We start from the raw sequence: 16,458 nt of genomic DNA on the forward strand, positions 1-16,458 counted from the left end.
TTTTCAGAAGTAAACCCTCTGGGCTCGCCCCCTCGAGGCCCAATGCAAGCCCCTCAGGAGACCTCACCCACCGGGGAGGTGACCAGACCGCCGTTGCCACGGAGACTAATAGGCGTTCCGGTTGCCCTGGTGACCGGCGCCTACTCTCCTGGCCCGGGTTCCGGAGGCTTCAGTCAAGATCCTCCCTCATTGGCCCTAGACCCCTTGTCCCTACCCACTTCCCCAGGTCATGCCAGAGCTCCTTTGCGAAGTTCTGCAGATATCCAAGTCTCCTTCCCAGATAGCAGACTTTCAGGCAAGGCGTTTCAACGCTCAGCACCTGCAGCTGAGGCATATCCACAACCAAGAGACTTTCCTCCCTGAGGATCAACACCTCCCCCTGCCATCCTAAGTCAAGGTCTTGACCTAAGGACTTATAACAACCAAGCCAAAGCCCAGAGGTAGGTAGTTTCTCCAACGGCCCTTGCCCTCTTCCCCCAAAGACATCTGTCTTTCTCCCACCCCTCAGTCCCTTCACATTCTGTAGTAGTAGTAGTAGTAGTAGTAGTAGTAGTAGTAGTAGTAGTAGTTGTTGTTGTTGTTGTTGTTGTTGTTGTTGTTGTTGTTGTTGTTTGAGACAGAGTCTCGCTCTGTCCCCCAGGCTGGAGTGCAGTGGTGCGATCTGGGCTCACTGCTACCTCCGCCTCCCAGGTTCAAGTGATTTGCTTGCTTCAGCCTCCCCAGTAGCTGGGACTACAGGCACCTGCCACCATGCCCAGCTAATTTTTGTATTTTTAGTAGAGACTGGGTTTCACCATGTTGGCCAGGCTGGTCTCGAACTCCTGACCTCAAGTGATCCACCCACCTTGGCCTCCCAAATTCTGGGATTACTGGCATGAGCCACCATGCCTGGCCCACATTCTGTACTTTTCATCCTTACTCTCCTCCTCCACCCAATTTCCTCCTCCCCTTCTCTTTCCCCTTCCTCACCTCCCATCTTCTGGTTCTCCACCCTTAGGCCCCTTTTCTCTCTAGCTGACTCTGGTCATCTTCCTCCCTGTAATCCTACCTCTACCCCTAAATTCCCTTCCCAAACATCCCCTTCAAAAAGGCTCTGATGCGTTTAAGGAGTGATATATCTAGCATCTCTGGAACATGGGGGGAAAGTAGGGAGCACGGAAAGTTAAGGCAGGAATCCTCAGGCTGTGTTGAAAATGATGACAGGCCTTGAATGCCAGGGCCAAGAAATTTGGACTTAATCCTTTAGACTGAGTCATGGAATGTTTTTAAGCCACAAAGTGCCAGTGTTGGGCTTGCACTTTAGAAAGATCCTGATTGGGTCAGGAAGGAGGACTACATCCTTGCAGGATAAATTACGTATATCCCCCTCCCCACAGTATCCTAGACTCACCCCAGAACAACATCAATTTATTTGTATTGCCATTGTTGGTTAATCGGTCTCTCTCCTAGACTCAACTCAATCTAGAGCTTAGCACAGCGGGTCAGTAAAAGCATCAGATTAGGCTCATTGTAAAAGTATAAGTTATATAAATCCATGAAAGAATGGGTGAATGGATTAAAATGCTGTGGATGGAAGTAGAGGGGCAAAGTTATTACACAAAGGCTGAAGATGATGAGAACTTGAATAAAATTGGAAGGGAGAGGAGAGAATGCATTTGGGGAATATTTAGAAGATAGGAAATAGAGTTATTGGTGCCTATTTGAAGATGGAGTCTAAGGGAAAAGGAGAAGACTAGGATAATTCCCAAAGTTCAGTTTTCCTGCCTGTGGAAACACTCAGTTAGAAATGACCAGCAGGGGCCAAGCACGGTGGCTCACTCCTGTAATCTCAGCACTTTGGGAGGCCAAGCGGGGCAGATCACCTGAGGTCAGGAGTTCAAGACCAGCCTGACCAACATGGTGAAACCCCGTCTCTACTAAAAATACAAAACTTAGCCGGGCATGGTGGCACATGCCTGTAATTCCAGCTACTCGGGAGGCTGAGGCAGGAGAATCACTTGAACCCGGGAGGCGGAGGTTGCAGTGAACCGAGATTGCGCCACTGCACTCCAGTCTGGGCAACAGAGCAAGACTCCATCACAAAAAGAGAAGAGAAGAGAAGAGAAGGCCAGCAGGCAGGTGGGTATGAGTGTGAAGTACAGAGGTTGAAAAAGGTCTGAGCTAGAAATGTGAATTTAGGAGTCATTGGTACACAACTGGAAGTAGTTAAAGCTTTGAACATGAATGACATCATTAAGGGAGGAGGATGTGTGTGGTGCCTAGACAAAACCAGGCTGCGTGCAGTGTCTTGCCTTATGTGACAGCATTCCCCTGCACTCTTCAGGAGCCAACCCCAACTTTGGCTTGGTATTGCCAGTCTCTAGAACTCCATGGTCTGACCTCCAGGGTTTTAGGATATGCCAAGGACCCTGCTCTTGGACTGCCCAAGTGGTGTTGTTCAGACTCCTTCCTGGGACATGGTTCCCTGCTACCATCTACTGATGGGATTCAAACTACTTCAGTCTTTCAATCTTTAAGTTCCAGCTCCCTAACAAGCCACAGCAGCATGCCATATGAGGTCTGGACACATGGATGAACCTTTTGGCATCACACTCTAGGACCCAAAGTTCATGTTGTTTCCCTCTTATATCTCAGCTGCACTGATAACCTTATCCAAATTCCATAATGCACTGCGAACCCTGGGCTCTGCCCTGACTTGCCGGCCCTCAATTTCCAACCTAATGAAGCCTGTACCCTGTTCTACCACTAGATGGAAGCAGATGAGATCATAGAAGAGCCTCATACCACCATGGATGCAGAGGAGCACCCCCCTTCAAAGGACCCCTCTGCTGAGGACTTACAGGAGAACCATATCTCTGAAAGCTTCTTGGAGCCTTCCACCTCTGAGACCCCCTTACAGCCCCATACCTCTGAATCCCCTTTGGTGCCATCCCCTTCCCAGATCCCCTTAGAGGCCCATTCCCCTGAAACCCATCAGGAGCCTTCCACCTCTGAGACTCCTTCAGAGACCCCTACCTATGAGGCTTCATTGGATAGTCCCATCTCAGTGGTGCCAGAGAAACACCTTACTCTTCCTCCCCAATCACGAGGCTATGTCTGTCTGTCTTCTTCTGATAATCTGAAGGAAGACCTCTCCTCTGAGTCTTCTTCCAATGAGGTCCCATGGACAAGGAGGTCTACCCATCTCTCTGAATCTGAGAGCCTTCCAGAACACTCTCTTTCAGGCCCTTCAGCCCAGGTCCAAGTGGACACAACCGAAAAGCAGGAGGAAGAAGCAGGAGAGGTTGAAAAGGGAGTAGATGCCAGTGACAGCACTGCTCACACAACCCAACCTGGACACCAACTAGGCAAGAAGAAGAAGAAAGGAGTTAGCTGTAATTGTACCTGTCCTCTCCCCTGTCCTGTTCTCACCACTATTCACTGTCCTTGACTTGCACCAGGAGGAGGAGACTGGGTTACTCTTGGACATGGCCCCTTCTCTTAGTTTTAGGGCCTTCTCACTTCCCCCTGGTTACTCATCCTCTCCCATCCTAGGTAACACAGCCCACCCAGTGTTCCCTGCTAGGCAGACAGAGCTGGTGGAAGTGGCTAAGGCAATGCATAGAGAGGAGTTTGGTGCTCAGGTGGACAATCTTTTCCAGTGGGAGAAGGATGCAGCCCTGAATGCCATCCAGACAGGTGAGCCCATGTGGCCTTTCAGAGGCCTGTGACAGGCCCATGGGCATCCTCTAATCCAAAAGATCTGGGAACCTGAACATTCAGCAGATAGCTTCCCCTTTTGGAAATGGCTATACCACCTGCCTGGAAAAGGAGCAGGCAAATGTGCCAAGGAATACAAGGGTGGATGCAGACAAAAAGTGGGGAGATTCATATAAAGCCTAGGTAGAGACAGGTGGCTGAACTAAAATTATTAAAAACAGAAGGGTCGGCTGGGCGCGGTGGCTCACGCCTGTAATCCCAGCACTTTGGGAGGCCGAGGTGGGCGGATCACGAGGTCAGGATATCGAGACTGTCCTGGGTAACACGATGAAACCCCGTCTCTACTGAAAATACAAAAAATTAGCCGGGCGTGGTGGCAGGTGCCTGTAGTCCCAGCTACTCGGGAGGCTGAGGCAGGAGAATGGCGTGAACCCGGGAGGTGGAGCTTGCAGTGAGCCGAGATCGCGCCACTGCACTCCAGCCTGCGGGACAGAGCGAGACTCTGCCTCAAAAAAAAAAAAAAAAAAAAAAAAACAGAAGGGTCATGGCCCACCCCAGATATAGGGCCCAGAGAGCCTACAGACCCTAAAGCAGAGATGGCCCAGGACCCTGGACAGTCCCCAGGAGACTTGCTGTTCTGACATGACAAAGACCTTAGTCCCTTTGGTGGAACTCCATTAAAAGGCTGTCACCCCTGCATGCCAGGCCCATGCTGGGTACCCAAAAGCTTTGAGTTCTGTTACCAAAGGGGAGACCTGTGTCCTCTGGCCCTGCTGATTCCAAGCCTCAGCCTGTGATTAGCACTCTTGACAGTCCTGTTAGTGGCATGCTGCGTACAGATGAACTTGTAAAAACATGCCATCCTGTGCATGAGCATGCCTACCTGTGTTATGGAAATTCATGTCTATAGGGATTACCTTCAGTAAGAGGGCCACCCTGACCTGCTATAAGGATTCTGGTCTTTCTAGACTGAATTCAATAGATGTTATGACATTTATTTTGGTCCTTCATACTTCCTTTCCCTTTATGATGGGAATAGAGCTATGATGACAGGCCTAAAACATAAAGACAAGCAGGTAATTCTAAATGCTTATCCCTCCTCCATGAAATTTACTTTCCCCTTTCCCATGCAGGGACCCTCCACCTCCCCACCCTTGCCCTCCCACCCCACCACCAATTTTGTTTGCTTATGTTAACATATTCGGTTACTCTTATTTTCTTGCAAATTCTGGCTGGCAAGGTGGCTCACATCTGTAATCCCAAAACTTTGGGAGGCTGAGGCAGGAGGATCACTTAATTGCCCAGGAGTTAGACAGTGAGGACAAGACAGTGAGACCCTATCTCTACCAAAATAAAATAAAATAATCCAGACATAGTGGTGCACACCTGTGGCCCCAGCTACTTAGTAGGCTGAGGTGGGCAGATTACTTGAGCCCAGGAGGTCAAGGCTGCAGTGAGCCGTGATTGTGCCAGTGTATTCCAGCCTGGGTGACAGAATGTCTCAAAAAAAAAAAAAATGCAGGATGTGTTCAGTCCTCTTACTCCCCTACTCAGAACCTCCTGTCTACTCCCTACTCCTCAAGGCCACTGTATTTCTTTTTCTTCTTCAGATTGAACTTCTTCATCTTCCTGTTTAAACAGGAAGTTTTATAAAGAAATTCGTGTCATTCAACCCTGAACAATTATATTTGAGGTCCCCTCCTAATAGTGGGGATGTTGAGTCCTGGGTAGTCCGTAACAGTATATGTGATGTGTACAGAAATATCAAGTGTAACCTTTGTTTTTATTCATTCAACAAACATTTATTGAGCACCAACTATGTGCCAGGCATTGAGCTAGCTATGGAAGTGGTAATGCTGGTGGGGGTTCAAAGACAAAATACTTGGCACTCTAATGAGAGATACCAATAAGTACAAGGACAATTATAATTCACTCTAATAATTGCTATAATCAAGGTTATCCTAGACTGCTGCATGAGCAGAAAAAAAAGGGGCATCTTATCTGGAGTGCTTGAGGAATAGTAAGCCTTGGAAGGAATGACTTCTCAGCTGATATCTGTAAGATGAGTAAGAAGAGGTGGCCAAGTAAAGAGTGCTGTAAGATGAGACATGACAGGGCAAGGCACAGCAGGAATCTATAGCAATGCACTATGCCTGATGCATAGAGTGGTGGGGAGAAGAGCCCGCTGTGCTCTAGAAGGGCAGAATTGTGCAGGAATTTCTGTGCCGAGCTAAAAGCTAGAATTATATCCTGAGGGCAACTGAGAGTCACTAGAAGGTTTTAAGTAGGACAATAACATGAACGAATTTCTGTTTCTGCAAGATCACCCTGGCAATAGGATAGACCGGAGAAAGACAAGACTGGAGTTGTGAGGCTAAGAGAGGAGGTATGGAAAGGCAAGTGAATACATTGTGAGGCACTGGTCATAACCAGGAAAGAAGTAGATGGGCTTAGGTGGAGAGAAGTGGACAGGTTCAAGAAATGCTAACAGGCCGAGCGCAGCGGCTACCACCTGTAATCCCAGCACTTTGGGAGGTCAAGGGGTGGATCACCTGAGGCTAGGAGCTCGAGACCAGCCTGGACAACATGGTGAAACCCCGTCTCCACTAAAAATACAAAAAATTAGCCGGGTGTGGTGGCGGACACCTGTAATCCCAGTTACTTGGGAAGCTGAAGCAGGAGAATTGCTTGAACCCAGGAGGTGGAGGTCGCAGTGAGCCGAGGTTGCACTACTGCACTCCAGCCTAGGCAACAGAGCGAGACTCTGTCGAAAAAGAAAGAAAAGAAACAAGAAAAGAGAAAAGAAAAGAAAGGAAAAGAAAAGAAAAGCTAACAAAGTGAAACTGACCATTGGAACAGTGGATGTATAGGATAAGAGAGAGGGAAATGCCTGGAGTGCCACCTAAGTTTTTGGCATAAGTAAGTAGTAGGATGATGGTGCCATTAACTCAATGCCTAGAAAAGGGTAGATGCTTGGTAGGCATGTGTTGGATGAACAGAGGACAAAGGATGAGAGCCAGGTTTGGAGGCAATAATTGGGCATAAGATATTTGAAGTGCTTATGAAACATGCTGGCCCAAGAGTCTAGTAGACAGCTGGCTATATGGGTCTGAAGCTCAGGAGAGAGGGCTAGGCTGGAGACATTGTTCCTGTAAAGACAGCCGTGTGTTTTATGGAGACATACTATGCATAAAGAGATGTCATCATGCAAATGTGATTATGTGATTGTGGAACTGGACTGTGTTAGACAGAATCAAAATGGCATCCCAAATAATGTCTCCTCCCCCGCCAGGCCTTGTCCACCCACAACAGGAAGGGAGTTTGGAATCAGGACAGAGAGTAGAGGGTCCCACTGGAATCCACAGCCACCTTCCAATTGTCCCACTTTAAGAGCACTAACACTTGTAACAGAATCTGAAGTATAGTTGCCAGTCTCCCTGTTCAAACTCCAGTCTTCTTCATCTGAATGCTGGGCACTGATTCCTACACTAGTGCTTGGACTTGACTCCCCCCCGGCCCTCCGAGCAGGCCTTGATCTATGGGCCTCACCTCCTGCTTTTTTAATGTATCCTGCTACTCCAGACAGAATTCAGAACTCCTCTAGTGGAATCCGGGCTCCCGCCCACCTGCATTGTGACTGCCTATACCTTGCTCTCTCAACAAAGCCTCCCTGGTGTAAGGGGGCACTGGCACTACAGGCAATCAGCATCAAGACAGAAGAAGCAAAGCCAAAAGCCACATCTAGACAGGCTTTAGATCCTGACAGACTATGGGTAAGACAAGAAAACTTAATCTGAGGCACGGAATTGTGAATCGTGGCCCTGACCACAGTCAAAGACCAGATGATGCCACTCTCCTTATTCATGTTATGGAACCTCAGGGTTATGCCTGAATACTGGCTCTCTCTTCCTCTTGAAGGAATGAGCTCAATTGTTTAATCAGGCAATCTGCGTTCTCTCAGCAACCATTTTGTGCCAGGCCTTGTGCTAGGATGAGAGATACGGGTGAAAAGACAGCTCCCTCGAAGAACTCATGGACTAATAGGAATACAAGGGAATGATCTATTATAATGCAGTGTACTGCGACAGGAGTAGCACAAGGAGCTATGGATGGCAATAGGAGGGGCCCAGACAGACAGGGGAAGTCAGTGACACCTTTTTGGTGGAGGTGACATTTCAGTTGAGCCTTTAATTGGGACTAAGAATCCTACACCTGGAGGTCCCATTCCATGGGGCCTCATACAGGATTCTTGGCTAGAAGTTGGGATACTCTCAGTTCTCATGGAGAATGAGAAAATCTGAATTGGAGGTGCCATCTGGTTATCCTCCCTCAGTTGCACAGCACCACCCTCACCTCAAGACTAGTCACGAAGCCAGGGATTCAGACCTCACTGCTGAACACCAGCTCTCGAGGGCTGTGATCTCTTGCTGGTGCCTACTCTCAGGGACACTTCTTAGCCTCACTTTCCTTTCCACGCCTCCTTGCTTAGCCTCACAATGTATAATTTTTGGTCTTCACCACTCATGACTGCTACCTACCCCTTTCTCCTGACCCTTGAAGAACTTTTGGCAGCCCTTCTTAGGTACACAGAGAGCATTGGTACAATAGCACCAGGAACACAGAGGGAGGTATTAAGGTACCAACCTGGAGACGTGAGACGAAGCCCTCCTCCTACCTTCCAGCACCAGAACTATCCAACCTCCTCCTCCTCTTCAGGACCTTCAATAAATATGCTCCTTAGGAGTCAATCCCATTGTCTGTACATCTGGCCAATCATCTTCCCTTTCCCTCACCTTAGACACTTCAAGAAAACAAAGCAAAGTTGGGCTTTAGTGGGATGAGGAGAGGAGATGAGAATCCCCGTGGTCACAGAGAACTCAGTGAGATTCATGTTCATCCTCAAACAAAATTTCATCTATAATCTTCCTGCTCAGAAACCAAAGACTCTCTTGAGTCATCTCTGGCAGGCTGACAAAGATGGAGTGGATCCTGGGTAGGAAGAGAACTGAAGACACTTGTGGGGTAATGAGAAAACCCTGAGGAAAAAGAAAATCTAAGGGGTAGAGGTGAGGACTTCCAGGTGGAGATAAAGATACCTGGGGGTGGGGAGAGGTAAGTTCCCCCCACCCCCTCACCTCCATCAAGGGATAGGTAAGAACATTTCGGGGGAGCTTAGAATTTTTTTACTTCTCACTTTTCCTTTTTAATCCTGCATACCTAGGTCTCTACATTGGCTGGCGCTGCCCCCATTACCTATGGGACTGTTTCCGGATTGGGGATGAGTCCAGATGCTTTTGTGGACACTTGTTGAGAGAGCACCGGATCATCTCAGGTAGGGGAGAATTGACCAGCCCCTCTCGAGTGTGGAGGAATAACTGTACTCTGTCATGTCTTGGGAAGTATGAGAGAGAGCATGTGGCTGGGCGCGGTGGCTCACCCCTGTAATCCCAGCACTTTGGGAGGCGGAGGCGGGTGGATCAAAGGTCAGGAGATCGAGACCATCCTGGCTAACACAGTGAAACCCCATCTCTACTAAAAAATAAATAAATAAATACAAAAAATTTAGCCGGGCATGGTGGCACGCACCTGTAGTCCCAGCTACTCAGGAGGCTGAGGCAGGAGAGTCACTTGAAGCCGGGAGGCGGAAGTTGCAGTGAACTGAGATCATGCCACTGCACTCCAGCCTGGGCGACAGAGCAAAACTCCATCTCAAAAAAAAAAAAGCATGTCTGCGTGCATAGGGGGTGGTGGGGATGGAGGATGGGGTTGGCATGAGAAGGCAAGGTCCTATCAGATTAACCCTACCATCCATCCCCAATCCCACAGACATATCGGTGCCCTGCAAGGTAAGCCAGTGCCGCTGCTTCATGTTCTGCTTTATCCCATCACGCCCAGAGGAGGTGGGTGAGTTCTGGCTCAAGAGACGGGTCACCTTTGACCCCAAGGCCTGGAGGGCCCAATGTCGCTGCAAACACAGCCACGAAGAACATGCAGCCACTGGGCCCCATCCCTGCAGGCATCATGGTAACTTCTAGGGCAAGAGATGTATTGGGAGCAGGGTAGGTGGGGATAGGATGCAGCCTGGGGATAATGATGGAGAGCAGGTATGAGAGCCTTGGGCATGCGGTCACTGAGGAAGAGATGAGAATGTGGTCAGCTCCTGGGGATACCACCATTTCCTAAACTCTTCTTGGCTGCACTTTTGCCCCAGGCTGTTGCTGCGGCTGTTTTGAGTCTAATTTCCTCTGTGCGGCCTGTGACCAGCGCTGGGAGGAACACGAGACTTTCTTTGACACCCAGAAGACCCGGCGACGAGGAGAGAGGCCTCACGGTGAGGCAGAAACCTGGGACAGGGGGCCATTCCAGGGTCTGTAGTCAGAAGGCCAGGCAGGAAGGCACTCCCATCCTCAACCATCCCTTCCAGGACTAGCGTGTTCCCTCAGCCCACCTCCCCACCACCCACCTACCTGCATCCCACATCTGCACTGGTTTTCACCCCCAGGAGCAGACTATGTACCTTTTGCAGAGATGCCTGTGCTCTGAGAAGCCATCCTCAGCAACTCTGACTTCCAGGCCCTGCAGATACAGGGGCCCTCTGGCCTTCCCAGCTCCTACCCTAGTCCCCCAGGGCTCCCTGGCTTACACGGTCTCCAGCCTGGCCTCCCTTCTGACCCCCATACCTGACCCTTTCACCTCTGCTCTTTCTTCCTCCAGGGACAGACACTGTCAGCAACTGGCACAGGCCTTTGTGAGTCTGGCCCAGATCAGCAATAAAAGAGGAGTCATTGGAACCTGACTTGGCTCTATATGGGGCAGGTAGATCCCAGCCCAGGGAGAGACTGCCTAATAACTTAGAGTTGACACCTATTAGACACAGGAGAAAGCCTGGATCTGGCCATCTGCCTCCATCACACCCACATTCAAGCTGCCTGTTGAAGGAAAGTGGCTTCAAGGAAGTCAAGAAGGGAGGAAGTTTCAAGAAGGATAGAGTGGGAAGTGATGTTAGATGCAGTTGGGGCACCAATAAGATAAAGACTGAAAAGTGTCCATTGGGTTTTGCAATTAGAAGATCTTTGAGAACATCGGAGAGTGCAGTTTCACACTGGTGCAGTGGAGGAGGAGTCAAACAGCAGTGAGTTTCAAGGAGTCTCTTAAAGAAGCTTGGATGAAAAGTACAAAAGTAAAGTCAGACAATATCCAGAGGGAGTTGTGGAGTCAAGGAAGTACTTTTGTAGGAAGGAAAAGGGGAAGAGGCCAGTAGACTAAAGGACCTTGAAGGACCCAGAAGAGAGAGAAGAGATGCCTGGTGAGACAAGATCCCAGAGATGGAGGAAAGGGATGAGGTCAAAGCAGAGGTGAAGGGATTTGCTCTGGACAGGAGAAACACCACTTCCTATGACCAAGATGAAGGAAGAGGATGGAGCCTTCCTAGAGTTTCAGGGAACAAGAACCTGTGGAAGTTCCCCTCTGATGGCTTCTATACGCCCTGTGAAGTAGGAGATAAGGCCAATGGCTGGGGTCCAGGGAGAGAGGGATAAGAGTAGGGAACAGGAGACAAGAAGAGAAAGGGGAAGGTTTGGGAAAGCTAATGTAGGGAACTGGAGAAAAACCTGATCAGTGGGTAGTTCAGGATTCGGGCACAGTTGGAAGTGAGAACCTAGTTAGAGAAGCAGAGAATCCAAATATTTAATGGGTTGATGATGTGAGGGTGTCAGGGAGGAAGATCAGGAAAACAAAGCAAAAGAAGGCATGAGGATGTGAAGGGAGCATACAGCACCAATAGGGAAAGAAAGTGATGCCAGGAGGCAAATGACAGATTGAAAAAGGGAGCAGTTAAAGGAAGAGAAGTCTCTAATGAGGTACAGTAGCAGACGTAGGGGCAGGGGTTGGAGTACAAGAGACAGTGTTCAGAGGCTGCAGAGCGTAACATCTTTCAGATGAGGGCAAGTGAAGGTGATAAGTGCTTGAAGTAGAGAAGACTGTGGGCCAAGGATCAAAATCAGTGAATGTGGGAAGTGACTAGGGAGTCCATAGGTTCTTATGGGAGTAGGAGATTCCAGCAGTAATGGGCTCTGTGACCCCAGGCAAGTCACTGTCCCTCTTTAGGCTGAGTTTCTGGACCTGTAAAACAGGAATAACCTCTGTGTTGCCTACTTTCTATAAGAACCAAAGAAATAACTAATTTCAAAGTGCTTTGTATCCACCTATCCTCCAGACTGGCTTCCTTCCTCTTCCTAGATCCCAGATCCACTTATCTCTCGCCCTTCTCCAGGGCAACTCTAGGGTCTCCCAGTGTCCCAGAGGCACCACAGAGAACTGCAACCTCTGGGGCCCAGAGAAGAGGCCATTCTACATTTCCTCACAATTAGGGGGGCCATCTGTTCCTCCAAGGGAAGGAATGCAATCTGGACTGCTAGGATACCTGGGGAAAATCACAGAATCAAATGTCTGCCCTTTAGAGGAGAAAGGATTTTCTAACAATAATATAGCTATACAAAAGAGATTGTTATATCTCTAGAAGCAAAGTTCCCCAACAGTGGTTATATGCCCCATGATAACCATTCACCTAAAACTAATTCAACTAATAAGTCAACAATAGAGTTAGGATTACTATGATAAACTCATTGAAGGAAATAATAAGCAGCCAATACAAACTATATCTACGTAGACTGTAAAAATATGAAAAATTGATTACACATGGGTTAGTATCATATGCAATACATATTACATATTATGAAAAAAAGACAGGAAACACCAAATGTTATTCATTCAACAATTACTGACCACCTATATGTATCAGGTCATGTGTTTAAAAAAAAAAAAGAAAGAAAAAAAGAAAAACCAAAGAAACAGTGGTAACTTGTCCTATGTGATATCAGACTTATTGGTAATGCCAGGCACCGGCTGGGCGCGGTGGCTCATACCTGTAATCCCAGCACCTTGGGAGGCCGAGGCAGGAGGATCACGAGGTCAGGAGATCGAGACCATCCTGGCTAACACGGTGAAACCCCGTTTCTAATAAAAATACAAAAAATTAGCCGGGCGTGGTGGCGGGCGCCTGTAGTCCCAGCTACTCGGGAGGCTGAGGCAGGAGAATGGCGTGAACCCGGGAGGCGGAGCTTGCAGTGAGCCGAGATCGCGCCACTGCAGTCCAGCCTGGGCGACAGAGCAAGACTCCGTCTCAAAGAAAAAAAAAAGAAAAAAGAAAAAAAGAAAAAAAAAGAAAACACCAGGCACCGAGCTAACTGTATCACACACCTTTTCCGATTAGAAAAGAACAACGAATACATACTCCTTTGCTTATTATAATTCTTGTGCGGCAAAGATAGGACACTCCTATCTCCGCCTGCTCAAAAAAAAAAAAAATGCAAAAACCACAGACTTTTTAACCTATGGAGTGAATGCGTTAACAAGAAGATAGAATTAAGGAAGAATTTCCCTTAGATAAGTACATTAAAATCTCCAAAATGCTCAAGGGACTGAAACTGCCCTTGTGGAGAAAATGCTGCGCATCAGCCCCGCCAGTTAAAACAAACAAACAAAAACAAAAAAACACACCTCATGCCCGTTCACCTTAGCCCCACCCCGGGCGGTTCTTGGAGCCAATAAGCGCCGGATGCCCTCAGAGCCCCGCCCTCCTCCTGGCCAAAGCGGTGAGAGGGTCTAAAACAGCCCTTTCTGCAGCAGGTGACGGAGCCCCGCCCCCTTCTCCCCGCGCACCAATAGGAACCAGACCTGAAGAGGACGAACCAAGAACGAAAAGAACCACCCACTCGGGAGCCGCAACCTAGAAGCCAGGGTTGTGTATTAGATTCAACTAGGAGAAAATCCCACCTCCAGGCTCCATTAATCCTTCCAATGGAGTGGAAGTTTCTCTCACAGGGAAACTAGTAAGGGGATCCAATGGGAAAAGAACGTTCACACGGACTAGAAGACGAAGCCAATGGAATGGAAAATTGTCCTGGCGTTGGTAGAAGCAGCCAATGAGATGAAAAGAGCCCGCCTCCAAAGTGGCTGCAGAGGCAATGGGGTGAATCGTGCCCAGAGGCGCTCTCCAATGGGATAGCAGGGCTCTCCCGGCTGCCACTACTCCGCTTCCCGGCGCCCGGAGTCCCCACCCACGGCCGGCCGCGGAGCCGAGTGCTGACCCGGGTGAGAGGTTCCCGCGGCTCAGGGAAGATGGCGGCAGCCGTGGTGCTGGCTGCTGGGTTGCGCGCGGCGCGCAGAGCCGTGGCGGCCACGGGGGTGCGCGGGGGGCAGGTGAGAAGTGGCGCGGGAGCGAGTAGGGGGTCCTGCGGGCTCCGAAGCCATCCGGGGCCAGGGGGTCCCGAAGGCGCGCAGAGCCGCGCAGAGCTCCTGCCTGTGGCCTCTGCCCCTCCGAGGCACAAGCTCCGGGGCTGTGTGGTGAGGTCGGACTGGTGGCTCCGGAGAACGAGCTAGTGCTGATTCCCGCCCTGCGCAGGCCGGGGCGCCGAGGTCGGGACAGGGTCACTGCAGCGGCTGCCGCCTTCTTTCCACTGCCTGCAGCCCAGCTGGCCCGGTGCCCCCTGCAGGAAATGAGCTTTCTCTTCTTGGAGCCAGTGCTCTGCCCTCCTCAGGCTTCAGGCCTCCTAATGAGCACTAGTGTTAACCTCTTTTCTGCACTTGCCAGAAGCGGCTCGGAGGTCAGAGAATTCATTCCGTCCCATTCTCCCCCAACGTGATGCACTGACATCAGCCTTCTCTGAATCCCTTACCCGAAGTTCCCTGGGGCTAGGGGAGCAGAGGTCACTTAGCTGAACTCTTACCTCCACTCATTCAAGGGACAAGAGTTAAAATTCACAGAGTCACATGTGACACCCAGATGAGGGGTCAACTAGTGTCAAACAGGGCGATTGCATTAAAACTTAAATAAAACAGGCGACAAGGCTTAAAGATCAGAAAACAAGTAACGGAAATAAGTGGAAATGTACTAACAAGGTGAGAGTGGAAAGAGATTCAAGCCATCGCAAGAGATTATGGAAACCATCCCTTTATTTTATATTAGAAGCTGAGAGAAGGAATTTATCTGAGGTAGTTCAGTGGTATGGTAAGGTAGGAACTGAGACCAAAATCCCCAGTCTCTCATTCTACATCCTTTCCCTAAACAGTGCTATATTTCGTGGACACATGAGCAGGAATCAATTGCACTGCTGAATCCTGATAATAATACTGCCTGTTATCTAACCAGGTCCAGCACCTTCTGGCCCTACCCTTTGCTGCTGGTGCTCTGAAATTCAGGAACTTTCCTCCTGGGTGGGAACCATGAATAGGTTATTAGAAGGACGAAATTAACAACTATCAGAGCCCAGCTTCTGCCAGCTCCCTCCTTTGAATATGGTCGATCCACCTTCAGGTCCGAGGAGCTGCAGGTGTGACTGATGGGAATGAAGTGGCCAAGGCCCAGCAGGCAACTCCTGGGGGAGCAGCCCCAACCATCTTCTCCCGGATCCTGGACAAGAGCCTCCCAGCTGACATTCTCTATGAGGACCAGCAGGTGGGGTGCTCTTAGGACCTATCCCCTTAGGAATGTTGTAGATACCATCCAACCTGTTGAAGTAACGTGGCCTCTGGCCTGTCACTGCCCCCAGTGTCTTGTGTTCCGTGATGTGGCCCCTCAGGCTCCTGTGCACTTCCTGGTCATTCCTAAGAAGCCCATTCCTCGGATTAGCCAGGCTGAAGAAGAAGACCAGCAGGTGGGAAGAACAGGGCCAGGGTTTGGCTGGGAGGAGCCCCTGGACCCAGCTAGAGGTCTTGCTCCCTATGAATGAAGCCACCTATGTCCCTCCGCTCTCTCTATAGCTTCTAGGACACCTACTCCTTGTGGCCAAGCAGACAGCAAAGGCTGAGGGCCTGGGAGATGGATACCGACTTGGTGAGTGACTTTTGGCCCTTGGTCCCTCACCTATGAATTCTCATTCCTACTTCTCAATATGATCTTCATTCTTCGACCTCTGCTATGATCCTGACTCCCTAACCGCAAGCTCAATTTCAGTGATCAACGATGGGAAGCTGGGTGCACAATCTGTGTATCATCTGCACATTCATGTACTTGGGGGCCGGCAGCTCCAGTGGCCTCCAGGTTGAACCTGCCAACTGACTAAAGGACACCAGACTCTGGATGCTTGGATGGAAAGGGAAAAATGGACCCTGTGATGCTAATAAAACTGTTCTCCCTTAATTATGCTCTCCTGTCTTTAATATAAAATTTTATACCACAAAGGGGAAAGAAAACTGATTCAGGGCTATGATGCCCCTTGACTGGTCTGAGTGAAAGACACTGAGGAGGTCCAACCTGTGGTTAAATGTTGCCTGCAGATATGTAAGTCTTCTTGACAAGTGGTCCACCCTAGGTCAAGCTTCTAGAAAAGTAACAGTAGGAATGAGCCTAAATGAGTAGGAAGAAACTGAAAGCCAATCCTGGCCCTTCTTCAGAGGTCAAACCAGTTCTAAGGGGGCTTAGGAGGAGGGTGGTCAATATGAGGGTCTTTTATTAGAGGGGGAGTAATCACACCCAAACAAAAGCGGCTGCCTTTTCACTATTCCATGTCTCACCATTTTGCTCAAGCTAGTTTGTTTATTTTCATCCTTAACATTTGTTAAAGACCCCACTCACTTTTGAGAATGAACTAAGCAAACTAAGGGGAAGCTACTTGCCTCTCAGCAAACACCAAGTAGGCTGTAATCTAATGCCACAACCCTGTGCCTGTTTCCAACATATCCCCATAAAGCATCATCTTA

At 49.3% G+C, this 16,458-nt stretch overlaps 2 protein-coding genes across 5 annotated transcripts; both read left to right on the plus strand.

Moving 5' to 3' along the window:
• Window positions 1–62: 62 nt before the first annotated feature.
• FAM221B (family with sequence similarity 221 member B) lies at window positions 63–11,877 on the plus strand. Of its 4 annotated transcripts, none has more exons than XM_004048009.4 (8): window positions 63–440; window positions 1,968–2,118; window positions 2,750–3,347; window positions 3,535–3,678; window positions 8,921–9,031; window positions 9,526–9,723; window positions 9,911–10,030; window positions 10,414–11,877. In XM_004048009.4, the coding sequence occupies exons 3-8, from the start codon at window positions 2,750–2,752 to the stop codon at window positions 10,449–10,451; spliced, it is 1,209 nt and encodes a 402-aa protein (XP_004048057.3). In that variant the 5' UTR covers window positions 63–440; window positions 1,968–2,118; the 3' UTR covers window positions 10,452–11,877. The 4 variants fall into 4 exon arrangements, with proteins under 4 accessions (XP_004048057.3, XP_018888858.2, XP_018888859.3 ...); XM_019033313.3 differs by having other exon boundaries at window positions 9,526–9,545; XM_019033314.3 differs by lacking the exon at window positions 9,526–9,723.
• Window positions 11,878–13,594: 1,717 nt separating this feature from the next.
• HINT2 (histidine triad nucleotide binding protein 2) lies at window positions 13,595–15,898 on the plus strand. The gene is made up of 5 exons (XM_004048008.4): window positions 13,595–13,959; window positions 15,074–15,214; window positions 15,309–15,413; window positions 15,520–15,592; window positions 15,713–15,898. Exons 1-5 carry the CDS (start codon window positions 13,879–13,881, stop codon window positions 15,802–15,804), a joined length of 492 nt encoding a protein of 163 aa, XP_004048056.1. The 5' UTR covers window positions 13,595–13,878; the 3' UTR covers window positions 15,805–15,898.
• Window positions 15,899–16,458: the final 560 nt, after the last annotated feature.

The sequence above is a fragment of the Gorilla gorilla genome, chromosome 13 (assembly GCF_029281585.2).
Source record: "Gorilla gorilla gorilla isolate KB3781 chromosome 13, NHGRI_mGorGor1-v2.1_pri, whole genome shotgun sequence".
In the NCBI taxonomy this organism is placed as follows: Eukaryota; Metazoa; Chordata; class Mammalia; order Primates; family Hominidae; genus Gorilla; species Gorilla gorilla.

Excerpts from the sequence above, each read along its gene's own strand:
- FAM221B (XM_004048009.4), top strand. The coding sequence starts at position 2,750 with ATGGAAGCAGATGAGATCATAGAAGAGCCTCATACCACCATGGATGCA. Across the intron at positions 3,348-3,534 it reads CCAACCTGGACACCAACTAG|GTAACACAGCCCACCCAGTG; the intron begins GCAAGAAGAAGA and ends CTCCCATCCTAG. Across the intron at positions 9,724-9,910 it reads CCATCCCTGCAGGCATCATG|GCTGTTGCTGCGGCTGTTTT; the intron begins GTAACTTCTAGG and ends CTTTTGCCCCAG.
- HINT2 (XM_004048008.4), top strand. The coding sequence starts at position 13,879 with ATGGCGGCAGCCGTGGTGCTGGCTGCTGGGTTGCGCGCGGCGCGCAGA. Across the intron at positions 15,414-15,519 it reads CTGAAGAAGAAGACCAGCAG|CTTCTAGGACACCTACTCCT; the intron begins GTGGGAAGAACA and ends CTCTCTCTATAG. Across the intron at positions 15,593-15,712 it reads GGGAGATGGATACCGACTTG|TGATCAACGATGGGAAGCTG; the intron begins GTGAGTGACTTT and ends GCTCAATTTCAG.